Raw genomic sequence first — 24,347 nt, 5'->3', positions numbered from 1 at the left:
ACCCCTGGGGACTAACCCTGTATATCATTCAAACCATCTTAGCATGACAAACCAGAATATATATGGTTTAGGGGTGGGGATCTTGACCACTTACAAGATATTAGAACTTTCTTAAATGGCATGGGGTGGGGGTGACCCCTGGGGACTAACTCTGTATTTCATTTCATGTGCTTTATCAAGACAAACCAGAATATATATGGTTTAGGGGTGGGGATCTCGACCATTTACAAGATATTACAACTTTCTCAAATGGCAGGGGGTCAGGATGACCCCTGGGGACTAACCCTGTATATCATTCAAACCATCTTAGCATGACAAACCAGAATATATATGGTTTAGGGGTGGGGATCTCGACCATTTACAAGATATTAGAACTTTCTCAAATGGCAGGGGGTCGGGATGACCCCTGGGGACTAACCCTGTATATCATTCAAACCATCTTAGCATGGCAAACCAGAATATATATGGTTTAGGGGTGGGGATCTTGACTACTTACAAGGTATTAGAACTTTCTTAATTGGCAGGGGGTGGGGGTGACCCCTGGGGACTAACCCTGTATTTCATTTAATGGGTTTTATCATTTAGAACATTTTCAATTAAAAAGATTGTGTCTATTACAAACGGTTTTAAATTTATAATCATTTGAAAATTTAAAAAAATAAAATCCCATAGGGTTCTATAGTAAAACCCTCTTTTCTTTTTGCCCCTCAAAGTACCCCTTTATAAACCCCACTGCACAAACAAAACCCTGATTGCACCACTAGACATGTTAGTCTAACATATTGTGAAACCCTAAGTTAATCTGACAAGCGGTTTTGGAGAACAGGTGCGGACAAGTTCAAATTTAAAAGCGGCGGAAGAGGAAGAGGAAGAGGAAGAGGAAGAGGAAGAATAATAATAATAATAATAAGAACTGAGCAAAAACAATAAGTCTTCCCAAACTTCGTTTGGGAGACTTAATTACCAGTTAGTCAAGCAACTGTATCCCTGTACTCTATGAAAGCTATTGTATTGTAGCCTCCTAATCATAATAGATGTTGAGTGTATGGCGATTAGGTAGTAAAAAACAACATGTATTCAAAAGTCATCTAGAGGTCAATATATAGTCTTCAACAACAGAAAAGTGATTAGATATGATATGCACAAGTCTAGGTGACATAAAAAATCTTAACACCACCAAATTCTACAAATGAGAAAAATACATTAAGATGTATAAAATTTTCCCCTGTGTTTACAATTGACTGGATGTATAAAATCCAAACTTTGCATTCACCAACATAAAATTTTTTGACAGAATAAAGAATATTCTGGCTTTACCCAAATTTCTAACATAAATTGGCTCTTGAGGATGAAAAAACAAATAGCAAACATTTCAAAAAATGTATTCTTTTTTCCAGTGTATTCAAAACATACATGGAAAAGAAAGGACAAGGGATATAAATTCATCTCACAAAATCACTACATGCACTAGACAAAACCAAAAGCAAACAAAAGGGTTTTTATTGCTGTTCTTCATCTTGAAGTCACAGTGAGGCTATCAATACTGATAAAACACTCTCACTTCACTGTAAGTTCAAGATGGTCCCTAGCGTAGGTTTAAGCAGAAATTAAACTTGCTTTTAACAACTGCAAATGTGCAAATGCTTAAAATGTCTTTTTTCTTACAGCAATCTTCCTAACGGTATTATTTTGATTGTTTTAGGAAGATGATAAATTTATGAAGCCACTGCCATATATGATATTTAGGAAAAGCTGTTAGATCTGTTTAAGGAAAGGCTTATTAACTGAGTATTACTGAATATATCTAATAACCAAACTGATATGAAGTATGAGGAATTTATAAATTAATGATGACAAAATAAACGAGCCTAAAAATGTGATTATAAATAAGTCACATGCTCTACACATTCATTATTAAAAATGTGGCTAAATAAAGACGGTAAAGGAGCCATGCCAGTGTACCTGTACCTTTCTGTCTCTCATCCTTCTCACCTCGGTCAAATCGACCACTTCCAATACGACCAGCTTTAACCAGAAATCATATTTAATATTATTATATGACTATAAAATTTCTCTTTTCTCATTGATTAAAAGTATAGGGAGTTTTCTTTTATATCAGTTGATACAATGATTTATCAAAACCAAAGAGATACCACATTCAACCTCGGCCATTGGTCTCAGTGAATATCATATCTCTAGGGTTGATAAATCATTATATCAACCTTATTAAAAGTTAATAGTTGTATATTAATGTATTCTTCCTTAGGACATACCTTTAGTAAACAACTCCTCTCATCTGTACACTATATATTAATAATGGTTTACAATTCTTTGTAACAAATCACAGTTTTCTGAGTATAATATTATATCTGAAGATTCTAGCATGTAAATTATTTTTTTGGTAAAATAAAAATGTTTATGAACCAGCTATATACTTTTCAAACAAAAAAACTCACCATGTTGACCTCTGATAATAGCATGGATATTACTTAAAAGATGTAAGAAAGTATAAAAAGAACCAGTTGTATTTCTACAAAGAAAGTGTACAATATCACAGATCCTGCTAATCTTTCAAAGTTATAAGAATAACAATAATTTTTCTTTAATTAAACAAGATGATTTGTATGTAAGACATAAATGGCAAAATAATGCAAGCCCCCTCCCCCCCTCCCCACAAAAAAAAAATTAAAATAAAAAAAGTAGGACAATGTTTCTCAGTAACCCCTTTATTCTGGAACAGCTCTGTGCCTTTGTAAGGAGTCTGTAATGGTGAACAAGGGTAAAATATATATATAAAATTTGATGTGTGCTTCAATAACATCAAGTTTTAGAACAATAAACATGCATGTAAATGAAAAACTTAACCAAAGTCATTCAAGTGTTGAATGAAGGTCTAAGTGATCCAAATGTCGCTGAAATATATATCAAAACAGGTATTCTTTTTTAATAAACTGTTAACACAGAGATATGTCTCGCCTATTTGTTATTTTGATAATGCAAATGTTGAAATTAAAATAGCAATACTTTAACATGTAAGTTATGCATATTTTAAAAGTCGATAAACCATGACTAAAGGTACAGGGCTAAACATTCTCCATGTGATTGAGATGTGCCAATGCTAATACAATTGCATACCAAATACCATTGACTTTTCATAAGTCGTTCCCTTCAAACAAACAAATATAACTTCTAAACTATGTAAAAGTTTCAAAGTCAATGAACCATAATGAGGGGGTGGGGTTATATAATCTCCATGGAAATGAAACTTGCAAATGCCAATACATTTGCATACCAAATACCATTGACTTAACATTAGTTGTTCATCTTAAACTGACCTAATCACAAACTAATATATTTAAACTAAGCAAAAGTTTCATAGTCAATAAACCATAACTGAGGGGTAAGGACCAAATATTCTCCATGGAAATGAGATGTGTTACTGCTTATTCAACTGCATACAAATTATCATTGACCTACCACTAATGGTTCCCCTTAAACTGACCTAATCACAAACTTATACATGTAAACTAAGCAAAGTTTCAAAGTCAATAGACCATGACTGAGGGGTAAGGACCAAATATTCTCCATGGAAATGAGATGTGCTACTGCTTATACAACTGCATACCAAATATCATTGACCTACCACTAGTGGTTCCCCATAAACTGACCTAATCACAAACTAATACATGTAAACTAAGCAAAGTTTCAAAGTCAATAGACCATGACTGAGGGGGCGGGGCCTTATAATCTCCATGGTAATGAGATGTTCCAATGCCAATACAACTGCATACCAAATATCATTGACCTGCCACTGTTCACCATAAACTAGACCTAATCACAAACTAATACATTGTTCATGTCGCCGCAGCCGGAAACAGCATACCTATGTCTCGCTTTTTGACTTAGTCAAGGCGAGACAATAAAATGGACTTAAATCAACTTTAACAAAAGATTTTTGTAAAAGTTAACAGACGACGGACAACGAGGGATGAAGGATGACAAGTGATGGGAAAAGCTCACTTGGCCCAAAAAGGTGAGCTAAAAAGGAAGTTTTATGAAATTTCACATTTGAATCTTTAATGACAGCAATAGGTTTTAGCTTAAATTGGCTTAAATTGGAATTTTTATCTTTTATCAAGTTTATAGTTCAAGCAAGTATTCTGATTAGTGGTGTACTATAGTGAAGTACGTACTTATCAAAATACTTGCTTGAACATTAAATTTGATAAAAGACAAAAATTTCCAATGCCTCTCCCTCTTTATGTCCAAATTTTATCTGTCTAAGGGATATAATTTATATTTCTAAGAGACTAACTCTTGTAAATTTATTGATCTGCATCAATTTTCAAACTGGTCTGATTTCATAATAAAATGCTAATTGGGCACAGCTTGATACGACCGCAGAGCTTGATACAGCACTGAATTTGGATTGGGATTAAATATTTGACACAGCATAGGTTTCTGACACAGAATGAATGTGGTCTAAGAACTTGAAATTTTTTAATTTACCTATTCAAACCATATCATTATTATTTGCTTTTATATATAAATCAGAAATAACCAACTTAAAATGGAAAATTTTAAAGAAAACTAGAGGCTCTCAAGAGCCTGTGTCGCTCACCTGACTCTACTTTGGTTTTAGAAATCATGTAAAGATAGATAAAAATCATAACAGATACCCAAATAATGATTGAGGCCAAATTTTGATTAATATTGGTCCCGTTATTTAATAAAATATCCTGGTGGCCATCTTGAACAGTAAATCGGCAACAAAGTAGCAACACTTGGTCAGCACTTCATAAGGAACATTCATGCCATGTTTGGTTTCATTCCATTCAGTGGTACTCTAAAAGAAGACATTTGTATGTATTTCCCATAGGGTCCTATGTTAAACTAAGCCCCCCCCCTAGCGGCCATCTTGGATGATGGATCGACTGCAAAGTAACAACACTTGGTCAGCAACTCATAAGGAACATTCATGCCATGTTTGGTTCAATTCCATTCAGTGGTTCTCTAAAAGAAGACAATTGTATGTATTTCCCATAGGGTCCTATGTTAAACTAAGTCCCCCGCTGTCGGCCATCTTGGATGATGGATCGGCTGCAAAGTAACAACACTTGGTCAACATCTCATAAGGAACATTCATGCCATGTTTGGTTTCATTCCATTCAGTGGTTCTCTAAAAGAAGACATTTGTATGTATTTCCCATAGGGTCCTATGTTAAACTAAGTTCCCCGATGGCGGCCATCTTGGATGATGGATCGGCTACAAAGTAACAACACTTGGTCAGCACCTCATAAGGAACATTCATGCCATGTTTGGTTTCATTCCATTCAGTGGTTCTCTAAAAGAAGACATTTGTATGTTTTTCTCATAGGGTCCTATGTTAAACTAAGTCCCCCGCTGGCGGCCATCTTGGATGATGGACCGACTGCAAAGTAACAACACTTGGTCAGCATCTCATAAGGAACATTCATGCCATGTTTGGTTTTATTCCATTCAGTGGTTCTCTAAAAGAAGACAATTTTATGTATTTCCCATAGGGTCCTATGTTAAACTAAGTCCTCCGCTGGCGGCCATCTTGGATGATGGATCGGCTACAAAGTAACAACACTTGGTCAGCACCTCATAAGGAACATTCATGCCATGTTTGGTTTCATTCCATTCAGTGGTTCTCTAAAAGAAGACATTTGTATGTATTTCCCATAGGGTCCTATGTTAAACTAAGTTCCCCGATGGCGGCCATCTTGGATGATGGATCGGCTACAAAGTAACAACACATGGTCAGCACCTCATAAGGAACATTCATGCCATGTTTGGTTTTATTCCATTCAGTGGTTCTCTAAAAGAAGTCATTCGTATGCATTTCCCATAGGGTCCTATGTTAAACTAAGTCCCCCGCTGGCGGCCATCTTGGATGATGGATCGGCTACAAAGTAACAACACTTGGTCAGCACCTCATAAGGAACATTCATGCCATGTTTGGTTTCATTCCATTCAGTGGTTCTCTAAAAGAAGTCATTTGTATGCATTTCCCATAGGGTCCTATGTTAAACTAAGTCCCCCGCTGGCGGCCATCTTGGATGATGGATCGGCTACAAAGTAACAACACTTGGTCAGCACCTCATAAGGAACATTCATGCCATGTTTGGTTTCATTCCATTCAGTGGTTCTCTAAAAGAAGACATTTGTATGTTTTTCTCATAGGGTCCTATGTTAAACTAAGTCCCCCGCTGGCGGCCATCTTGGATGATGGACCGACTGCAAAGTAACAACACTTGGTCAGCATCTCATAAGGAACATTCATGCCATGTTTGGTTTTATTCCATTCAGTGGTTCTCTAAAAGAAGACAATTTTATGTATTTCCCATAGAGTCCTATGTTAAACTAAGTCCTCCGCTGGCGGCCATCTTGGATGATGGATCGCCTACAAAGTAACAACACTTGGTCAGCACCTCATAAGGAACATTCATGCCATGTTTGGTTTCATTCCATCCAGTGGTTATCTAAAAGAAGACATTTGTATGTATTTCCCATAGGGTCCTATGTTAAACTAAGTTCCCCGATGGCGGCCATCTTGGATGATGGATCGGCTACAAAGTAACAACACATGGTCAGCACCTCATAAGGAACATTCATGCCATGTTTGGTTTTATTCCATTCAGTGGTTCTCTAAAAGAAGTCATTCGTATGCATTTCCCGTAGGGTCCTATGTTAAACTAAGTCCCCCGCTGGCGGCCATCTTGGATGATGGATCGGCTACAAAGTAACAACACTTGGTCAGCACCTCATAAGGAACATTCATGCCATGTTTGGTTTCATTCCATTCAGTGGTTCTCTAAAAGAAGTCATTTGTATGCATTTCCCATAGGGTCCTATGTTAAACTAAGTCCCCCGCTGGCGGCCATCTTGGATGATGGATCGGCTACAAAGTAACAACACTTGGTCAGCACCTCATAAGGAACATTCATGCCATGTTTGGTTTCATTCCATTCAGTGGTTCTCTAAAAGAAGACATTTGTATGTATTTCCCATAGGGTCCTATGTTAAACTAAGTTCCCCGATGGCGGCCATCTTGGATGATGGATCGGCTACAAAGTAACAACACATGGTCAGCACCTCATAAGGAACATTCATGCCATGTTTGGTTTCATTCCATTCAGTGGTTCTCTAAAAGAAGTCATTCGTATGCATTTCCCATAGGGTCCTATGTTAAACTAAGTCCCCCGCTGGCGGCCATCTTGGATGATGGATCGGCTACAAAGTAACAACACTTGGTCAGCACCTCATAAGGAACATTCATGCCATGTTTGGTTTCATTCCATTCAGTGGTTCTCTAAAAGAAGTCATTTGTATGCATTTCCCATAGGGTCCTATGTTAAAATAAGTCCCCCGCTGGCGGCCATCTTGGATGATGGATCGGCTACAAAGTAACAACACTTGGTCAGCACCTCATAAGGAACATTCATGCCATGTTTGGTTTCATTCCATTCAGTGGTTCTCTAAAAGAAGACATTTGTATGTTTTTCTCATAGGGTCCTATGTTAAACTAAGTCCCCCGCTGGCGGCCATCTTGGATGATGGACCGACTGCAAAGTAACAACACTTGGTCAGCATCTCATAAGGAACATTCATGCCATGTTTGGTTTTATTCCATTCAGTGGTTCTCTAAAAGAAGACAATTTTATGTTTTCCCATAGGGTCCTATGTTAAACTAAGTCCTCCGCTGGCGGCCATCTTGGATGATGGATCGGCTACAAAGTAACAACACTTGGTCAGCACCTCAGAAGGAACATTCATGCCATGTTTGGTTTCATTCCATCCAGTGGTTCTCTAAAAGAAGACATTTGTATGTATTTCCCATAGGGTCCTATGTTAAACTAAGTTCCCCGATGGCGGCCATCTTGGATGATGGATCGGCTACAAAGTAACAACACATGGTGAGCACCTCATAAGAAACATTCATGCCATGTTTGGTTTTATTCCATTCAGTGGTTCTCTAAAAGAAGTCATTCGTATGCATTTCCCATAGGGTCCTATGTTAAACTAAGTCCCCCGCTGGCGGCCATCTTGGATGATGGATCGGCTACAAAGTAACAACACTTGGTCAGCACCTCATAAGGAACATTCATGCCATGTTTGGTTTCATTCCATTCAGTGGTTCTCTAAAAGAAGTCATTCATATGCATTTCCCATAGGGTCCTATGTTAAACTAAGTCCCCCGCTGGCGGCCATCTTGGATGATGGATCGGCTACAAAGTAACAACACTTGGTCAGCACCTCATAAGGAACATTCATGCCATGTTTGGTTTCATTCCATTCAGTGGTTCTCTAAAAGAAGTCATTTGTATGCATTTCCCATAGGGTCCTATGTTAAACTAAGTCCCCCGCTGGCGGCCATCTTGGATGATGGATCGGCTACAAAGTAACAACACTTGGTCAGCACCTCATAAGGAACATTCATGCCATGTTTGGTTTCATTCCATTCAGTGGTTCTCTAAAAGAAGTCATTTGTATGCATTTCCCATAGGGTCCTATGTTAAACTAAGTCCCCCGCTGGCGGCCATCTTGGATGATGGATCGGCTACAAAGTAACAACACTTGGTGAGCACCTCATAAGGAACATTCATGCCATGTTTGGTTTCATTCCATTCAGTGGTTCTCTAGAAGAAGTTCAAAATGTAAAAAGTTAACGCCGACGACGGACGACGCCGGACGACGGACGCCAAGTGATGAGAAAAGCTCACTTGGCCCTTCGGGCCAGGTGAGCTAAAAAAGGAAAAGAAAATCCCCCCTCAAATTTTTTGAACCCCCTTAATATTCATCACCCCCAAACTCAATCCCAGCCTTTCCTTTGTGGTATGGTACCTTGCAGTACAATTTCAGAGAGATCCGTACACTTGAACACAAGTTATTGTCTGGAAACTAGAAAAATGCTTGTTTTTTGGCCCCTTTTTGACCCCAAATTCCTAAAAATTTAAGGCAATTACCCCCAAACTCAAACCCAGCTTTCCCTTTGTGATATGGAACCTTGTAGTACAATTTCATAAAGATCCATACACTTACACACAAGTTATGTCTGGAAGTTACAAAAATGCTTATTTTTGGCCCCTTTTTGGCCCCTAATTCCTTAACTGTTGGTACCATAACCCCCAAAATCAATCCCAACCTTCCTTTTGTGGTATTGAACCTTATGGTAAAATTTCATAGAGATCCATTCACTTTAACTAAAGTTAGAGTGCGAAAACCAATGTGTCTTCGGACGACGACGATGAAGACAACGCCAACGTATACCAATATACGACCGCAAAATTTGTTTGCGGTCGTATAAAAAATCAAACAAATATTGCACACACGAGGGCTCTGAAAAGATCACAGGACAGATGCCTGGACACAAATCCAAGTATTTCGATCCCTGGACACAAATCCCAGTATTTCTATGTCCCCTGCAATGTGTTTCAGCTATCAAAATTAAAAGGTAAGATGGCGCATTTTGAAATTTGTCTATTAAAATTAAATTTCTATTGTAATTCTTAGAATGAATCTAATGCAGTTTGGGTAATATCAATTTATCTTTTGAGGTTGTGATTAATTTTTGAGGGCCTCAGGGAAGATTAGTAATTGTAACTAACTGTGTTTACCCTCTTTAAATATATTATTATTATCAAAGCATATACCAGTACATAGCGAGTGGTTTACAATGTCCTAAACAATGCATGTACAGCCAATGCAATAACATTATTCTCATTTTGGTCAAGAAGAATGAAATGACCCAGATTTCTTTAGTTCTGAGTTAGGAATGTGATTCAATAATTTTTCTAACCTGGTCTTTTTGCTGGTTCTGTTTGTTTTGCTTCATCAGATCTAAAAATATAACAAAATCATGTCCATGTAGAATAGAATAAAAAAATATAACAAAATCATGTCCGTGTAGAAAAGAATAAAAAATATAACAAAATCATGTCCGTGTAGAAAAGAATAAAAAATATAACAAAATCATGTCCATGTAGAATAGAATAAAAAATATAACAAAATCATGTCCATGTAGAATAGAATAAAAAATATAACAAAATCATGTCCATGTAGAATAGAATAAAAAATACACTCAAGGGACGATAAAAAATTAAAAGTCAAAGTAACATCAACATGTACAAAACCTTGGCAAAAAGCAGAAGACAAACAACAGTCCACAAAAACACTTCATAGAAAACTTAAGACTGAGCAACACGAACCTTACCAAAAACTGGAGGAGATCTCAGGTCCTCTCAAAGAGCAAATTGATCCTGCTCAACATATAGCACCCTACCTGTTACTCATGGCAAGTACAAACTTGGTAAAAAATCTCATAAAATCTGTCACAATCATGATATCTGTTTAACTGTACATGACAGATGTATTGTTGTATTAAATAAAGTTTGAACATAGTAAGCCCTAATCACAACCTAAACACAATGATGACACAACCAACTCCAATGCCAGAAACAGCACAACTTATCTATGCAGTCAAAGATAAAAATGACAAACTGTTTCTAATCCTATTCTTTGAAGAGTAACTATGGGGACAGCTGATCTTAGGATACTGTATATTCAGAAGTTATTGCATGAATTTATTATTGCGATCTACGAAGAATGGACGATAATGCGAGATTAGTTATTGCGATTTAAGGAAATTCTGTATACAGATCGATGCATATATCAGATATCAGAATTAGAGTTCTAATTATTGCGATACTAACCCAGTCGCACTATTCACATTAATAAAAACCTCAAAATAATTTCTGGATTTACAGTAGCAAGATATTTTGATTTGCAATATCAGAAAATGTTTGCTTCATATTTTTACAGAATAAACTAAAATATTGGATTTAATGTGTTTATATGTAAAACACCTTCAATATATCATGTTTGGATGACTGTTATTTCTACAGATATAATAGGCATATCTTTAACATCTTTATTTCTTTATCTTACAAAATTTTTTTCTATTCCTGTTCTCCAGGGAAAAAAACCCATCTGTACTTTTCTTATCGTTGAACTTACTAAATCTTTTCTGTGTTCCCTTTTTTTAAGGAAAGAATTTCTGCTTTATCTTCAATATTATGTAACTGTTTTGATTTTTCTAATTTTCCATGTAATAATTGATGTCTTTTGTACTTACTGTATATTAAAAACATATTGCTTAAACTCATATGATGGATATTCTTTAGAAAAGAAATTTTCTCCTTAAATTCCTTGTTTCGTTACTTACTCAAATTTTTCTTTATCCCACTCTCGTTTCCATTCTCCAGAAGAAGATTTTTGTCTTTCTATCCTGGCATTATCTACACGATCCCTGTCAGCTTTCCATTCCATATACTCTCTTCTTTCTTTCCCTGTCATAGTGACGGTCATTTCAAACTTTGATTTAGGAGGTCCATTTCTATTCTGTAGAAGAAAGCAATAGAAAAATAGTCATTTAAAACCAACTTTTATGTACCTTTTGGAAGTTCAATGTTGCATATTAAAAGGGGAGCAAATCATCTTATATGTATCTTTTGTTAAATCACTGTTCAAGATTGAAAAGGAGCAGGTTGAGTTCTAATAAATTAAAGGCTCCAAAGAGCCTGCGTAGGTCAATGTAGGTAGCTCACCTGCATCTAATCAAAAAAATTTGACCCTGTCCTTAGTCAGTCATATCACAATGGGTTTTCTGTAATTTTGTAACTTTCTTTTTCACAGATATTTAAAAGTTTACCATTCCAAATGTACTGTAAACAAACATATTTTTGTGGATACTTTATTTTGCCTTTAGCCCTTTCTAGCCAACTTTGCGGTGATTTAATTTCGTGACTTTCAAATTTACTTAATGCAGTTAAATAAGGAACAATGCAAGTTTTATATATTCGTGACAATTTATATTCACTTATTTTTCTACTGGCGAAAGTAGCGAAAATAAATCGCTCGCAAAAATTAGTTGGTTTACAGTATCTCTATTGTTGATAATTACCATGGTAGCACTTTGTCTAGCCTGCACACCAAATATACTGAGTGCCAATAAAGATGCATAATGCCCATAAAAAGATCTAGAACAGTGTTTTCTCACATCAATTTAAAGTGGAAGTGAAATTTTGTTGATAATTTTAAAAGAATGAAATCCTGGAATCTCAAAAATTACAAAAAATATTTAAAAAAAAAAATACCTGCATTATCATATAAACAAATCATTCAGATTTTCATTTTTATTGCATCATAAATGTACTTTAAAAAACAAAAAAGAAGTATCAAAACTCCCAAAAAAAAACCATTCTGTGACTTCATTAAATTTTCAATATTTTGACTTTCATTGTTCATAAAATTATTTCAAACAATACGCATTCCAAACCTTTTAAACTAAATTTGGAAATATGCTGAAATTATAAAAAAAAATTTACAAAAGAAAATTAAGACATTTACATGAAAAGGAAGTTTGCCAAGTAATGACATTTCCATAGATATAATGGCATTAACATGTTTAATGAAGTTACAAATGTACAAAAAAATCTCTAATGTTATATCCCTTTCTGCTTTAAACATAAAACATATTTTTCTTTTAAATTTTATGGTAACTTCAAACAATCCTAATGACTTATGAGTATAATTAAACTGATTTTTATTCTAAAAATTATATGGTTACTATAAACATTAACTGTATATTTTCTCCATTGATATGATATATTTATAATGGAAGTTAGGATCCACCACAGAAGTTTTTGTAAAAATGTGGGATTTGGTCAACTAAGGAATTTCTGGTTGATTTTTTTTAACAGGAGGAAATTTCTTATTTATTTTGTTCTCAATAATCGATTGATTGATTGATGGTGTTTAACACCACATTCAGCACTCTAGGCTTTATCCTGGCTCCCAGTTTTTGTTGGTGAACAAAGTTGGTATAGAGAACCACTGACCTCTCCATAGGAACACTGACAATCCTGGTCAATTAAGAAAAGAGTCAAACTTACCTGCCACAAGCAGGCCTAGATTAAAACTCACAATTTCAGTGTTGACAGTCTAGGGATAACTGTAGATGAACTACTTAGACCATTTGGCCGCTGAGTACACCCCCCCCCCCTTTCACAAAAGAAGAAACAAGGTAAACAAAATGAAGGGTAGATACTTTAATAAACATGCAAAAAATAGGGAGTTTTACAAAATTTCTAATTCCCATCTTTAATTTCAGCAGGAGGTTTTAACTCACTCTTCTGATCAGAATACTTGCTGGAACTATAGGTTCAATAAAAGAACAACATTTCAATCCCCCCCCCCCCCTTTTATGAGCAAATATTATCTGTACAAGGGACATAATTATTTTTCCAAGGGGCAACACTCAAGTAAATTCAATTGATCTGCATTGATTTCTGAACGTGTAGGACATTGACTAAGTTTCATAAAATTCTGACAAGAATTGTACCCATGAGAGCTACAATGTATGACAACATCATAGACTGACACCTGGACACGCACAAAGTATTTCTGTATATAAAGAAAATTGTGGCTACGGTGGTGTCCAAATCCAAAAGATTTGTAATTTGTTCTGATATTAAAATCAACATCCTAAATCTAATATCCTGAATCGTTCACCTAGCATAACTATGGTAATTTAATATTTATCTTTACCTTTTTCGCATATCAAAAAAAAATGAAACAAATTACTTATTTTCAAATTAATGAAAAAGAATAAGCATTAATTTTTTCGGCAAAATCTTCCATGCCCTCCACTTTACCCCTCCTCAATACAAATCCCCCTCCCCCTTACACACTTTGTAGTCATCACAATATCAAAGACCAATGCAGTTATTTACAGATCTCAATTTCCTTGTTTAAATTTTACTTTTTACAGATTTTCTCTATCCATTTATACTGTGCAACAATTATTCATAAACATCAAAACTTCATAAAAATCCTTATTAAAGGACGATAACTCAATAATGAATTATAGAGCCTCTTGATGATTTCATTTTTTGGTAGATCTTGTATTGCTGATCCCTTTTGCTATAAACAGTACATGTCTTCTGTTTATGTCTAATATACTCCTCAAGATATTAAATATGTCAACAGAAACACATAAATTGCCAAAAATTAACATTTAAGCGCAATAACGCCTATAAGGAGTTAACTATGTGTTTCAATCATTTAAACATTTTATGATTTCTTGCATTGCTGATTATCTTTTAGGGTTCACAAAATAATATTTGAGATTGCTAAATTTTGTGAAAAATCTTGGTCATATTAGCATTTTTGTAGATCTTGTATTGCTATTTACAGTTTATTAGTATCTATTACAATGCTAGTTTTCCAAATAATTGACAAAAGCAAGAAAATTAGCTGAAAATGCGTCAATTAAGGGAAATAACTCATCTTAGTTGGCTCCAATCATACTATCAATTTCTACATATCTATTATAATTTTTGAGATAAACATGATAAAAGGCAAAATGTTTAGATTTGTAAAAAATCTTCAATTAAATGCAATAACTCCCATGAGGAGTCAGCCTGGGCATGGGCAGTAGGCAGAACTTGACATTTTGAATATCTTTACCCCTTCAAATTTAATCTATCAATTATGATTTAATGATAAAGACAATTATTTCATTTTACACATAAGTTCTCTTTTAAGAAAAGAGTCAAACGTACCTGCCACAAGGAAATTGTGGGAATTCAGGATTTTACACTTATCTTGACTCTGGTATTAATAATTCATTTTTCAGTATCGGGAAAAGAATGCTTCTTTTCTGGAAATCAGGATTCAGTATTTATTTTTCCAGGAATTTGGGATGATACCGCCTCCTACACCCCACTGAATACTGGTTGACTCATTCTTTGAATTATGTGCCATGGTAGGGTGATGTCATGATTTTTGGTTGAGGTAGTTTACATGCAAGCTGAGATCAATTCAATTTGAAACTTTTTACACATGTTAAATGTAATATATAAAAATAAGAAGATGTGGTATGATTGCCAAGGAGACAACTCTCCACAAGAGACCAAAGGACACAGAAATTAACAAATATACGGCCTTCAACAATGAGCAAAGTCCAATGAGAATTACTTACTTGTCTTTCTTTGACATTTTTCATTTGATTCTTCACATTGCTAAAATCCTGACCACCAAAATTTTTTGGGTGTCTTCTAGGAGGTTCTCTCCTATCTGATCTGTCCTGTTGTTTGTGCATTCCCTCCCTTGACCTGTCTGACAAAAAGTTGTATTGGGGATCTGGAGGAGGTCCCTGAAAAATAAAGTAATTGTCAAAAGTGTCATGTAAGTAAAATATGATTCATTACCATTACAGTGGTCTCCCCAGTATTTCCAAACATGGGATTTGAAATAGCACTGTTTCTCTAAAATTATAGCACAATGTTTATAATACCTTCTATAATAAAATCTATTCATATAGCAGCGTGGTAAAATCTATAGCACCATGATACCATTGTGCTATAAGTCTCCAGGATTAGAACACTGACTAAGAACAGTAAAACTATTTTAAATTAAACATCTATTTTTTTTTTACATAATCTTCTTTTTTTTCAAATTCTAGTAAAATATTCAATCTTTGTGACCAAGGTATATCCTGTACCTTCCTTTGATCCAGTTACTCTTTGAAAAAAAAAATTTGACGAAAATGCAAGTCATCTTCATTTCAGCATAACTTACAATCAATTTCAATTATAAAAATAAAAAAAAAGAAGATGTGGTATGATTGCCAATGAGACAATTCTCCACCAGAGACCAAATGACGTAAGTTTTTATATAATAGATATAAGAAGATGTGGTATGAGTGTCAATGAGACAACTCTCCATCCAAGTCAAAATTTATAAAAGTAAACCATTATAGGTCAAAGTACAGTCTTCAACACGGAGCCTTGGCTCACACCAAACAGCAAGCTATAAAGGGCCCCAAAAATTACTAGTGTAAAACCATTCAAACGGGAAAACCAACGGTCTAATCTATATAAAAAACTAGAAACGAGAAACACTTATGAACCACATCAACAAACGACAACTACTGAACACCAGATTCCTGACTTAGGACAGGTGCAAACAATTGCAGCGGGTTTAAACGTTTTAATGGTACCAAACCTTCACCCTTATCTGAAACAATAGTGTAACATCACAACATAGAAACACACACTATAAAATATCAATTGAAATGGCTTAACTCAATCAAAAGACACCAGTGAACATACACTGAACAAATAAATTTGATCTATGATACAATGTAAATACAAAATAAATAAACTAAGGGAAGAATAATTAAAGACTTTTAATAATAAACTGTTATCACAGAGATATGTCTCGCCTTTTTGTAATTTTGATAATGCAAATGTTGAAATTTAAATAGCAATACTTTAACATGTAAGTTATGCAAATATTCAAAGTTGATGAACCATGACTGAAGGTACATGGCTAAACAATCTCCATGGAATGAGATGTGCCAATGCTAATACAACTGCATACCAAATACCATTGACTTATTATAAGTCGTTCCCTTTAAACAAACCTAAACACAAACATTAACTTGTAAACTATGTAAAAGTTTCAAAGTCAATGAACCATGATCAGGGGTGGGGCTATATAATCTCCATGGAAACGATACTTGCAAATGCCAATAAATTTGCATACTAAATATCATTGACTTAACATTAGCAGTTCATCTTAAACTGATCTAATCACAAACTAATACATGTAAACTAAGCAAAAATTTCAAAGTTAACAGACCATGACTGAGGGGGTGGGGCCAAATATTCTCCATGGAAATGAGATGTGCTAATGCTTATACAACTGAACACCAATTAACATTGGCCTTCCACTAATGGTTCCCCATGAACTGACCTAATCACAAACTAATACATGTAAACTTAGCAAAATTTTCAAAGTCTATAGATCGTGACTAAGGCAGTCAGGGGTACTACTCGTACAAGTAATTTTTATTTACTTGAAGAAGTAATATTAATATACTTATATAAGTAAATTTGTAGGATACTTATACAAGTGTATTTTATTTACTTGTATAGGTAAAAAAAAAAATGGCTTAGTTATGTCCCTTAGACATTCAGATTTTTTTTATTTTCATTGACCTACCACTAGTGGTTCACCATGAACTAGACTTAATCACAAACTGATACATTATTGACGCTGCCGCCTTCGCCGACGCCGGAAACAGCATACCTATGTCTCGCTTTTTGACTCCGTCAAGGCGAGACAAAAACAGACTTTAAATATATAAATATTCTGACAATGACTTTTGCAGTGGTTCACATACCCCCTGACAATAACAATCTGTACCTGCGATTTACTTTTAAATGAAGTTATTCCTCATAAACTATACAGTGTTTTTTTCCGTCGTGATTAAATTTTACAATTTTAATATTTTTAGTTTTGGCAGTTTTTTTTTGTCTTTATATAGTTATGATCTACCTTTAAGATCAAATTTTCAAAAACAGAATATATATTTTAAATCACTTTCTTAAATTTTGATAGCATTATTTCTATGCAGCATTTTATACTGAAATCCCAATAATTAATTTCACTTTTTTGTCCAAAAAATAGCAATAATAAATGCACGCCAAATTTTCTGAATTTACAGTATTTCAGAATGGGATAATTTAGCACATATTGTAAATGTTTTAAAGAGACTTATCTTTCGTTGCAGACCGTATGCTGACCTCTAGAGGTCTATGGTTATTTATGATGCCAGCTTAATTTCTCATTCCACACCACATCTCCTCTTTTCAATGTGTTAATTGTCACATCTGATAGGGGCTAAATATCCTCATCCCATAAACATAATAGCTCCTGGACTGTTCGAATTTTCAATAAATGGAAAGTTGAAGGTTCTGTATAAAGCTTTTTAGGTGTAAAAAATTGGAGGTCCTTGACTTTTGTGATTCAAAAATAAAAAGTGCTCTTCCAGACGAGACGGATCCAGATTCACAAATAACAGACCAAACCATAAAGACATAATATCCACCAATGAACCATGAAAATGAGGTCAAGGTCAGATAAACTCTGACAGACAGACATGTACACCTTACAATCATTCCACACATCAAATATAGTTGACCTATTGCTTATAGTATCTTGGAACTACTGTAACATTAAACCAATGAACCATGAAAATAAGGTCAACGACAGATGATACCTACCAGGCAGATATGTACACCTTACCATCATCCCATATACAAGTAATAAAGTTGACCTGTTGCTCATAGTATGAGAATAAAATGATACGCTGGGGCGCAGCTTGATACGACCGCAGAGGTCGAACCCTGAACAGTTGGGGCAAGTATGGACACAACATTCAAGCTTGATACAGCACTGAATTTGGATTGTAATTAAATATTTGACACAGCATAGGTTTCTCACACAGAATGGGAGTAGTCTAAGAACTTAAAAATTTTTAATTTACCTATTCAAACCATATCATTATTATTTGCTTTTATATATAAATCAGAAATAACCAATTTAAAATGGAAAATTTTAAAGAAAAAAAAGGAAAAAAAAATCCCCCCCCAAATTTTTTGAAACCCCCTTATGATTCATCACCACCAAACTCAATCCCAGCCTTCCCTTTGTGGTATGGTACCTTGCAGTACAATTTCAGAGAGATCCATACACTTGAACACAAATTATTGTCTGGAAACTAGAAAAATGCTTGGGTTTTTTGCACCTTTTTGGCCCCAAATTCCTAAAAGTTTAGGGCAATTACCCCCAAACTCAAACCAAGCTTTCCCTTTGTGATATGGAACCTTGCAGTACAATGTCATAAAGATCCATACACTTACACACAAGTTATTGTCATGAAACTAGAAAAATGCATGTTTTTTTCCCCTTTATGGCCCCTAATTCCTAACATTTTGAGACAATTACCCCCAAAAACAATCCCAGCCTTCCCTTTGTGGTATGGTACCTTGCAGTACAATTTCAGAGAGATCCATACACTTGAACACAAGTTATTGTCTGGAAACTAGAAAAATGCTTATTTTTGGCCCCTTATTCCTAAACGTTTTGGGCAAGTACCCCCAAACTCAATTCCAGCTTTCCCTTTGTGATATGGAACCTTGTAGTACAATTTCATAAATATCCATACACTTACACACAAGTTATTGTCATGAAACTAGAAAAATGCTTGTTTTTTGCCCCCTAATTCCTAAAATTTGGAGGCAATTACCCCCAAAATCAATCCCAGCATTCAAACCCTCAATCAGCATCATTTAACAGTAATATCTAAAAATGGAAATTACATAATAAAGGTATTAAAATAGAAAATGACATCATAGTCATGGCTAAAAATAAACAAAATCCTTAATCAGCAACATTTTACAGTAATATCTAAAAATAAAATTCCTTTGTAACCATAAAAGCCCATTTAAATACATCATGACAGATATTAAAATAGAAAATGACATCATAGTCATGGCTAAACATAGCAAAAACCTTAATCAGCATCATTTAACAGTAATATCTAAAAATAAAAATTTCTTTGCAACCATAAAAGTAAAATAGAAAATGACATCATAATCATAGCTAAAAATAAACAAAAATTTTTTTTATTACCAAATTTTAAATGGAGTTTATTAAACTAAAACAATAAATTTGCAACCATAAAACCCCATTTAAACACATCATAAAAGTATTAAATAATTCAACTACATCATAAGGCTATAAAAATAGAAAATGACTTCATAGTCAAGGCTAAAGGTAAACAAAAAACCTTCATCAGCAAAATTTTATATTGGCAAATTTCCAATGAAGTTTATTATACTAAAATTGTTGGCAAATTTCCAATGCATTTATTAACAATAAAGTTATTGGCAAATTTCCAATTTACATAATTTAAAAGCAGTGTAAGTGAGATATTTAAATGAGTTTGAATTACCAACCTTACACTGTTTTTAAATAATGTTTTGTACTTATTTATCTATTAACCTGGAAACCCTTGTTTTTTCACCTTTTTTTCCCTTATTATTTAAAGGTTTGAGCCATAACCCTACCCCAAAGCCAATTCTTAAATTCCAATGTAACCTAAATTTACAATATACATAACTTCAATTTAAGTTTTTGATAAAATCAAGCCACATCATTATTATTTGCTTTTATATCTAAATCAGAAATAATTAACCAACTTTAAGTGGAAAATTTTCACACATCACGCCCCCCCAAACTCAATCCCAGCCTTCAGTTTGTGGTATGGTACCTTGCAGTACAATTTCACAGAGATCCAATTACTTAAACACAATTAATTGTTGGAAACTAAAAAAAAATGCTTATTTTTAACCCCTTTTTTAGCCCCTTATTCCTAAACATTTGAGCAATTATCCCCCAAACTCAATTCCAACTTTCTCTTTGTGATCAGAATTAACCAACTTAAAATGGAAAATTTTAAAGAAAAAAAAAAGGAAAAAAAATCCCCCCCCCACAAACATTTTTTGACCCACTTCCCTAAGTGGTATGGTACCTTTAAGTACAATTTCAGAGAAATCCATACACTTGAACACAAGTTAATGTCTGGAAACTAAAGGTGTAATACCACCAAATCATAGTACGTCACATCCGGTTGCATACGAAAATAGGTCGAAAAAAAATATTCCCTTGAATTTGACAGTTGTAGGTAATTGATCCTACATTTCATTGCAGTAAAACATTTCTGGGTCATAAACATATATCTTGGGTATTTCAAAGCACCATTATTTTTTTATTTGGGGTTTCTATGAAATATTTTGGAAACTTGAGGTTACATGGTTACTAAAGCTTGTATACAGGTTAAAAAAGGGGGAAAATTTGATTGGTTAACTTCCAGTGATGGTTATTTTCTTATATGCAATGAAATGTTATGTGAAATTTTTTCTATAGTACTGGACAGGATCAAACTTTACTCATGCCAAGTATTTCTTTATTTGAAACAAAGATAAATTCTGCACAATTTTTTGAAAAGTGCAAATTTAACAAAGACTAATAGGGGAAAATCAATGGTGGTATTACACCTAATATGGGAAGCTGTACATGCACATTTGACCTTGTGAGTACTCTCATGTGTTAAAATTTCTTGCTATTTAAGTGAAATATTACTAATAATGAAATATTCTGAGTGGATTGAGTCTCTAAAACACATTTTATGAGAAAATTTCCTTGAAATAGGACTTTACCATGAATATTAGTTGACAGAATAAGCCATACTTAGAGTTTTGGGGAGCTTTTTCTCCTTTTTTCTTATATTCTGCTATACTAGAAAATTTTTCCTAAGAAATACTTTAATAAATATATAGTTTTAAGTAAATGAAATTATTTTTAAAGCAGTAACAACAAATTATTCACCAAAAGAGAAGCTTTTTATGTCCCTCTCTGGAACGCGGCGTAAATTTAAGTTTTACGTAAGGACTTATTGAAACCTCCTTGGAGACAGTAAACTTTTATACGGATAGTTCATTCAGCTTGAATACTTCAATTTATCATTTATTATAACATTTCTATCATAAATGAGTGAAAGTTACCCCAAAATTTTTATTTATTGGCCTATAAAGTAGAAATTTTGAGGAAATGAGAGGTATAAATGGACCAAAAGAGACCTTATAAGGAAGACAAAGAGGTCCATTGGTAGTATTTATCATCCTAAAGTCATCTTTTGTATCATATCCAACTGTTTGTAGGCAGATGAGATAAATATTTGATCATTTATTGGTCCACACTATATTCTATCATGATGCGGCTTGGTTTGGATTTTTCGAAGAAATTTAGCTCGAATCGCTACAGATGTCGCCTTACATTATACTAGATTTTTCCCAAACTATTGAACTGATTATGACAAAACTTGACAGGAATGCTTGAAATAACCAGTATAACAAAGGAAAAAAGTCACATTCAGTTTATTTAACAAAAAAGTCTTCTTTAGGTGTAATACCACCAAATCATAGTACGTCACATCCGGTTGCATACGAAAATAGGTCGAAAAAAAATATTCCCTTGAATTTGACAGTTGTAGGTAATTGATCCTACATTTCATTGCAGTAAAACATTTCTGGGTCATAAACATATATCTTGGGTATTTCAAAGCACCATTATTTTTTTATTTGGGGTTTCTATGAAATATTTTGGAAACTTGAGGTTACATGGTTACTAAAGCTTGTATACAGGTTAAAAAAGGGGGAAAATTTGATTGGTTAACTTCCAGTGATGGTTATTTTCTTATATGCAATGAAATGTTATGTGAAATTTTTTCTATAGTACTGGACAGGATCAAACTTTACTCATGCCAAGTATTTCTTTATTTGAAACAAAGATAAATTCTGCACAATTTTTTGAAAAGTGCAAATTTAACAAAGACTAATAGGGGAAAATCAATGGTGGTATTACACCTAAAACTAGAGGCTCTAAAGAGCCTGTGTCGCTCACCTTGGTCTATGTGCATATTAAACTATGGACACAGATGGATTCATGACAAAATTGTGTTTTGGTGATGGTGATGAGTTTGTAGATCTTACTTTACTGAACATTCTTGCTCCTTACTATTATCTCTATCTATAATGAACTTGGCCCAGTAGTTACAGTGGAAAATATTTTGTAAAAATTTACAAAAATTTACAAAATTTATGAAAATTGTAAAAAATTGACTATAAAGGGCAATAACTCCTTAAGGGGTCAATTGACAATTTTGGTCATGTTGACTTATTTGTAGATCTAACTTTGCTGTACATTATTGCTGTTTACAGTTTATCTCTATCTATAATAATATTCAAGATAACCAAAAGCTGCAAAATTTTCTTAAAATTACCAATTCAGGGGCAGCAACCCAACAACATGTTGCCTGATTGGTCTGAAAATTTCAGGGCAGATAGATCTTGACCTAATGAACAATTTTATACCATCAGATTTGCTCTAAATGCTTTGGTTTCAGAGATATGAGCCAAAAATGGCATTTTACCCTATGTATTATTTTTTTGCCATGTCGGCCATCTTGGTTTGCGGGCAGGGTCATCGGACACATTTTTTAAACTAGATACCCTAATGATGATTGTGGACAATTTTGGTTAAATTTGTCTTAGTAGTTTCAGAGGAGAAGATTTTTGTAAAAGATTACAAAAATTTACGAAAAATGGTTAAAAATTGACTATAAAGGGCAATAACTCCTTAAGGGGTCAACTGACCATTTTGGTCAAGTTGACTTATTTGTAGATCATACTTTGCTGAACATTATTGCTGTTTACAGTTTATCTCTATCTATAATAATATTCAAGATAATAACCAAAAACGGCAAAATTTCCTTAAAATTACCAATTCAGGGGCAGCAACCCAACAACGGGTTGTCCGATTCATCTGAAAATTTCAGGGCAGATAGATCTTGACCAGATAAACAATTCATGTCAGATTTGCTCTAAATGCTTTGGTTTCAGAGATATAAGCCAAAATCTACATTTTACCCCTATGTTCTATTTTTAGCCATGGTGGCCATCTTGGTTGGTTGGCGGGGTCATCGGACACATTTTTTAAACTAGATACCCCAATGATGATTGTGGCCAAGTTTGGTCAAATTTGGCCCAGTAGTTTCAGAGGAGAAGATTTTTGTAAAAGTTTACGGACGACGGACGACGGACGCAGGACGACGGACGACGGACGCAAAGTGATGAGAAAAGCTCACTTGACCTTTCAGGTCAGGTGAGCTAAAAATGCTTATTTTTGCCCCCTTTTCTGGCCACTTATTAATAAATGTTTTGGGCAAACATTTTACAATAATATTTAAAACTGAAATTAATTTGTAACCTTAAAATTAAATAGAAAATGACATCATAGTCATAGCTAAAAATAAACAAACTATTGGTAAATTTCCAATGGAGTTTATTATATTAAAACAATAAATTTGCAACCATAAAAGCGCATTAAAATACATCATAAAAGTATTAAAAAAAAATTAACTACATCATAAGGCTATTAAAATAGAAAATGACATCATAGTCAGACTAAAGGTAAACAAAAAACCTTCATCAGCAAAATTTTATATTGGCAAATTTCCAATGAAGTTTATTATACTAAAATAATTGGCAAATTTCCAATTTACATAATTCAAACATAGTGCAGGTGAGATATTTAAATGAGTTTGAATTACCAACCTTACACTGCTTTTAAATAATGTTCTTTACTCAATTATTTGTCTATTAAAATGGAAACCCTAGTTTTTTTAACCTTTTTTCCCCTTATTCCTTAAACGAAAAAAAAATAATTACCCCTTTTTTGACCCCCCCCCCCCCCTATGATTCATCACCCCCCCTTCCCCCCCCAAACCAAGCTCAATAACAGCCTTGCCTTTGTGGTATGGTACCTTGTTATACAATTTTAGAGAGAT

General features: G+C 34.1%; 1 protein-coding gene and 1 long non-coding RNA gene across 9 annotated transcripts in view; both read right to left on the bottom strand.

The window, feature by feature from the left end:
- The window catches only part of LOC127739342 (uncharacterized), a 57,856-nt gene that overhangs the window by 11,696 nt on the left and 21,813 nt on the right, over positions 1–24,347 (bottom strand). For 4 of the 6 annotated variants that reach the window (XM_052251020.1, XM_052251025.1, XM_052251026.1 and 1 more), the window contains 4 exons: positions 15,069–15,242; positions 11,250–11,425; positions 9,825–9,865; positions 1,963–2,025 (listed from right to left, as the gene is read on the bottom strand). In XM_052251020.1, the coding sequence (XP_052106980.1) occupies positions 1,963–2,025; positions 9,825–9,865; positions 11,250–11,425; positions 15,069–15,242 (454 nt within the window). The remainder of the gene's footprint in view (positions 1–1,962; positions 2,026–9,824; positions 9,866–11,249; positions 11,426–15,068; positions 15,243–24,347) is intronic. The other 2 variants (XM_052251023.1, XM_052251024.1) reach the window with 2 other exon arrangements.
- On the bottom strand, positions 4,412–8,777 carry LOC127739353 (uncharacterized). 3 transcript variants are annotated; one of them, XR_008000408.1, is made up of 3 exons: positions 8,282–8,777; positions 5,959–7,452; positions 4,412–5,792 (listed from the first exon to the last, which is right to left on the bottom strand). It is a non-coding gene; the product is annotated as an uncharacterized LOC127739353 (long non-coding RNA). The 3 variants fall into 3 exon arrangements; XR_008000409.1 differs by having other exon boundaries at positions 4,412–6,622; positions 6,789–7,452; XR_008000410.1 differs by having other exon boundaries at positions 4,412–6,124; positions 6,789–7,452.

The sequence above is a fragment of the Mytilus californianus genome, unplaced genomic scaffold, assembly GCF_021869535.1.
Source record: "Mytilus californianus isolate M0D057914Y unplaced genomic scaffold, xbMytCali1.0.p SCAF_4, whole genome shotgun sequence".
Classification (NCBI taxonomy): Eukaryota; Metazoa; Mollusca; class Bivalvia; order Mytilida; family Mytilidae; genus Mytilus; species Mytilus californianus.
The sequence above is the reverse complement of the archived record's forward strand: the minus strand, read 5'-3'. Positions and strand labels throughout refer to the sequence as shown.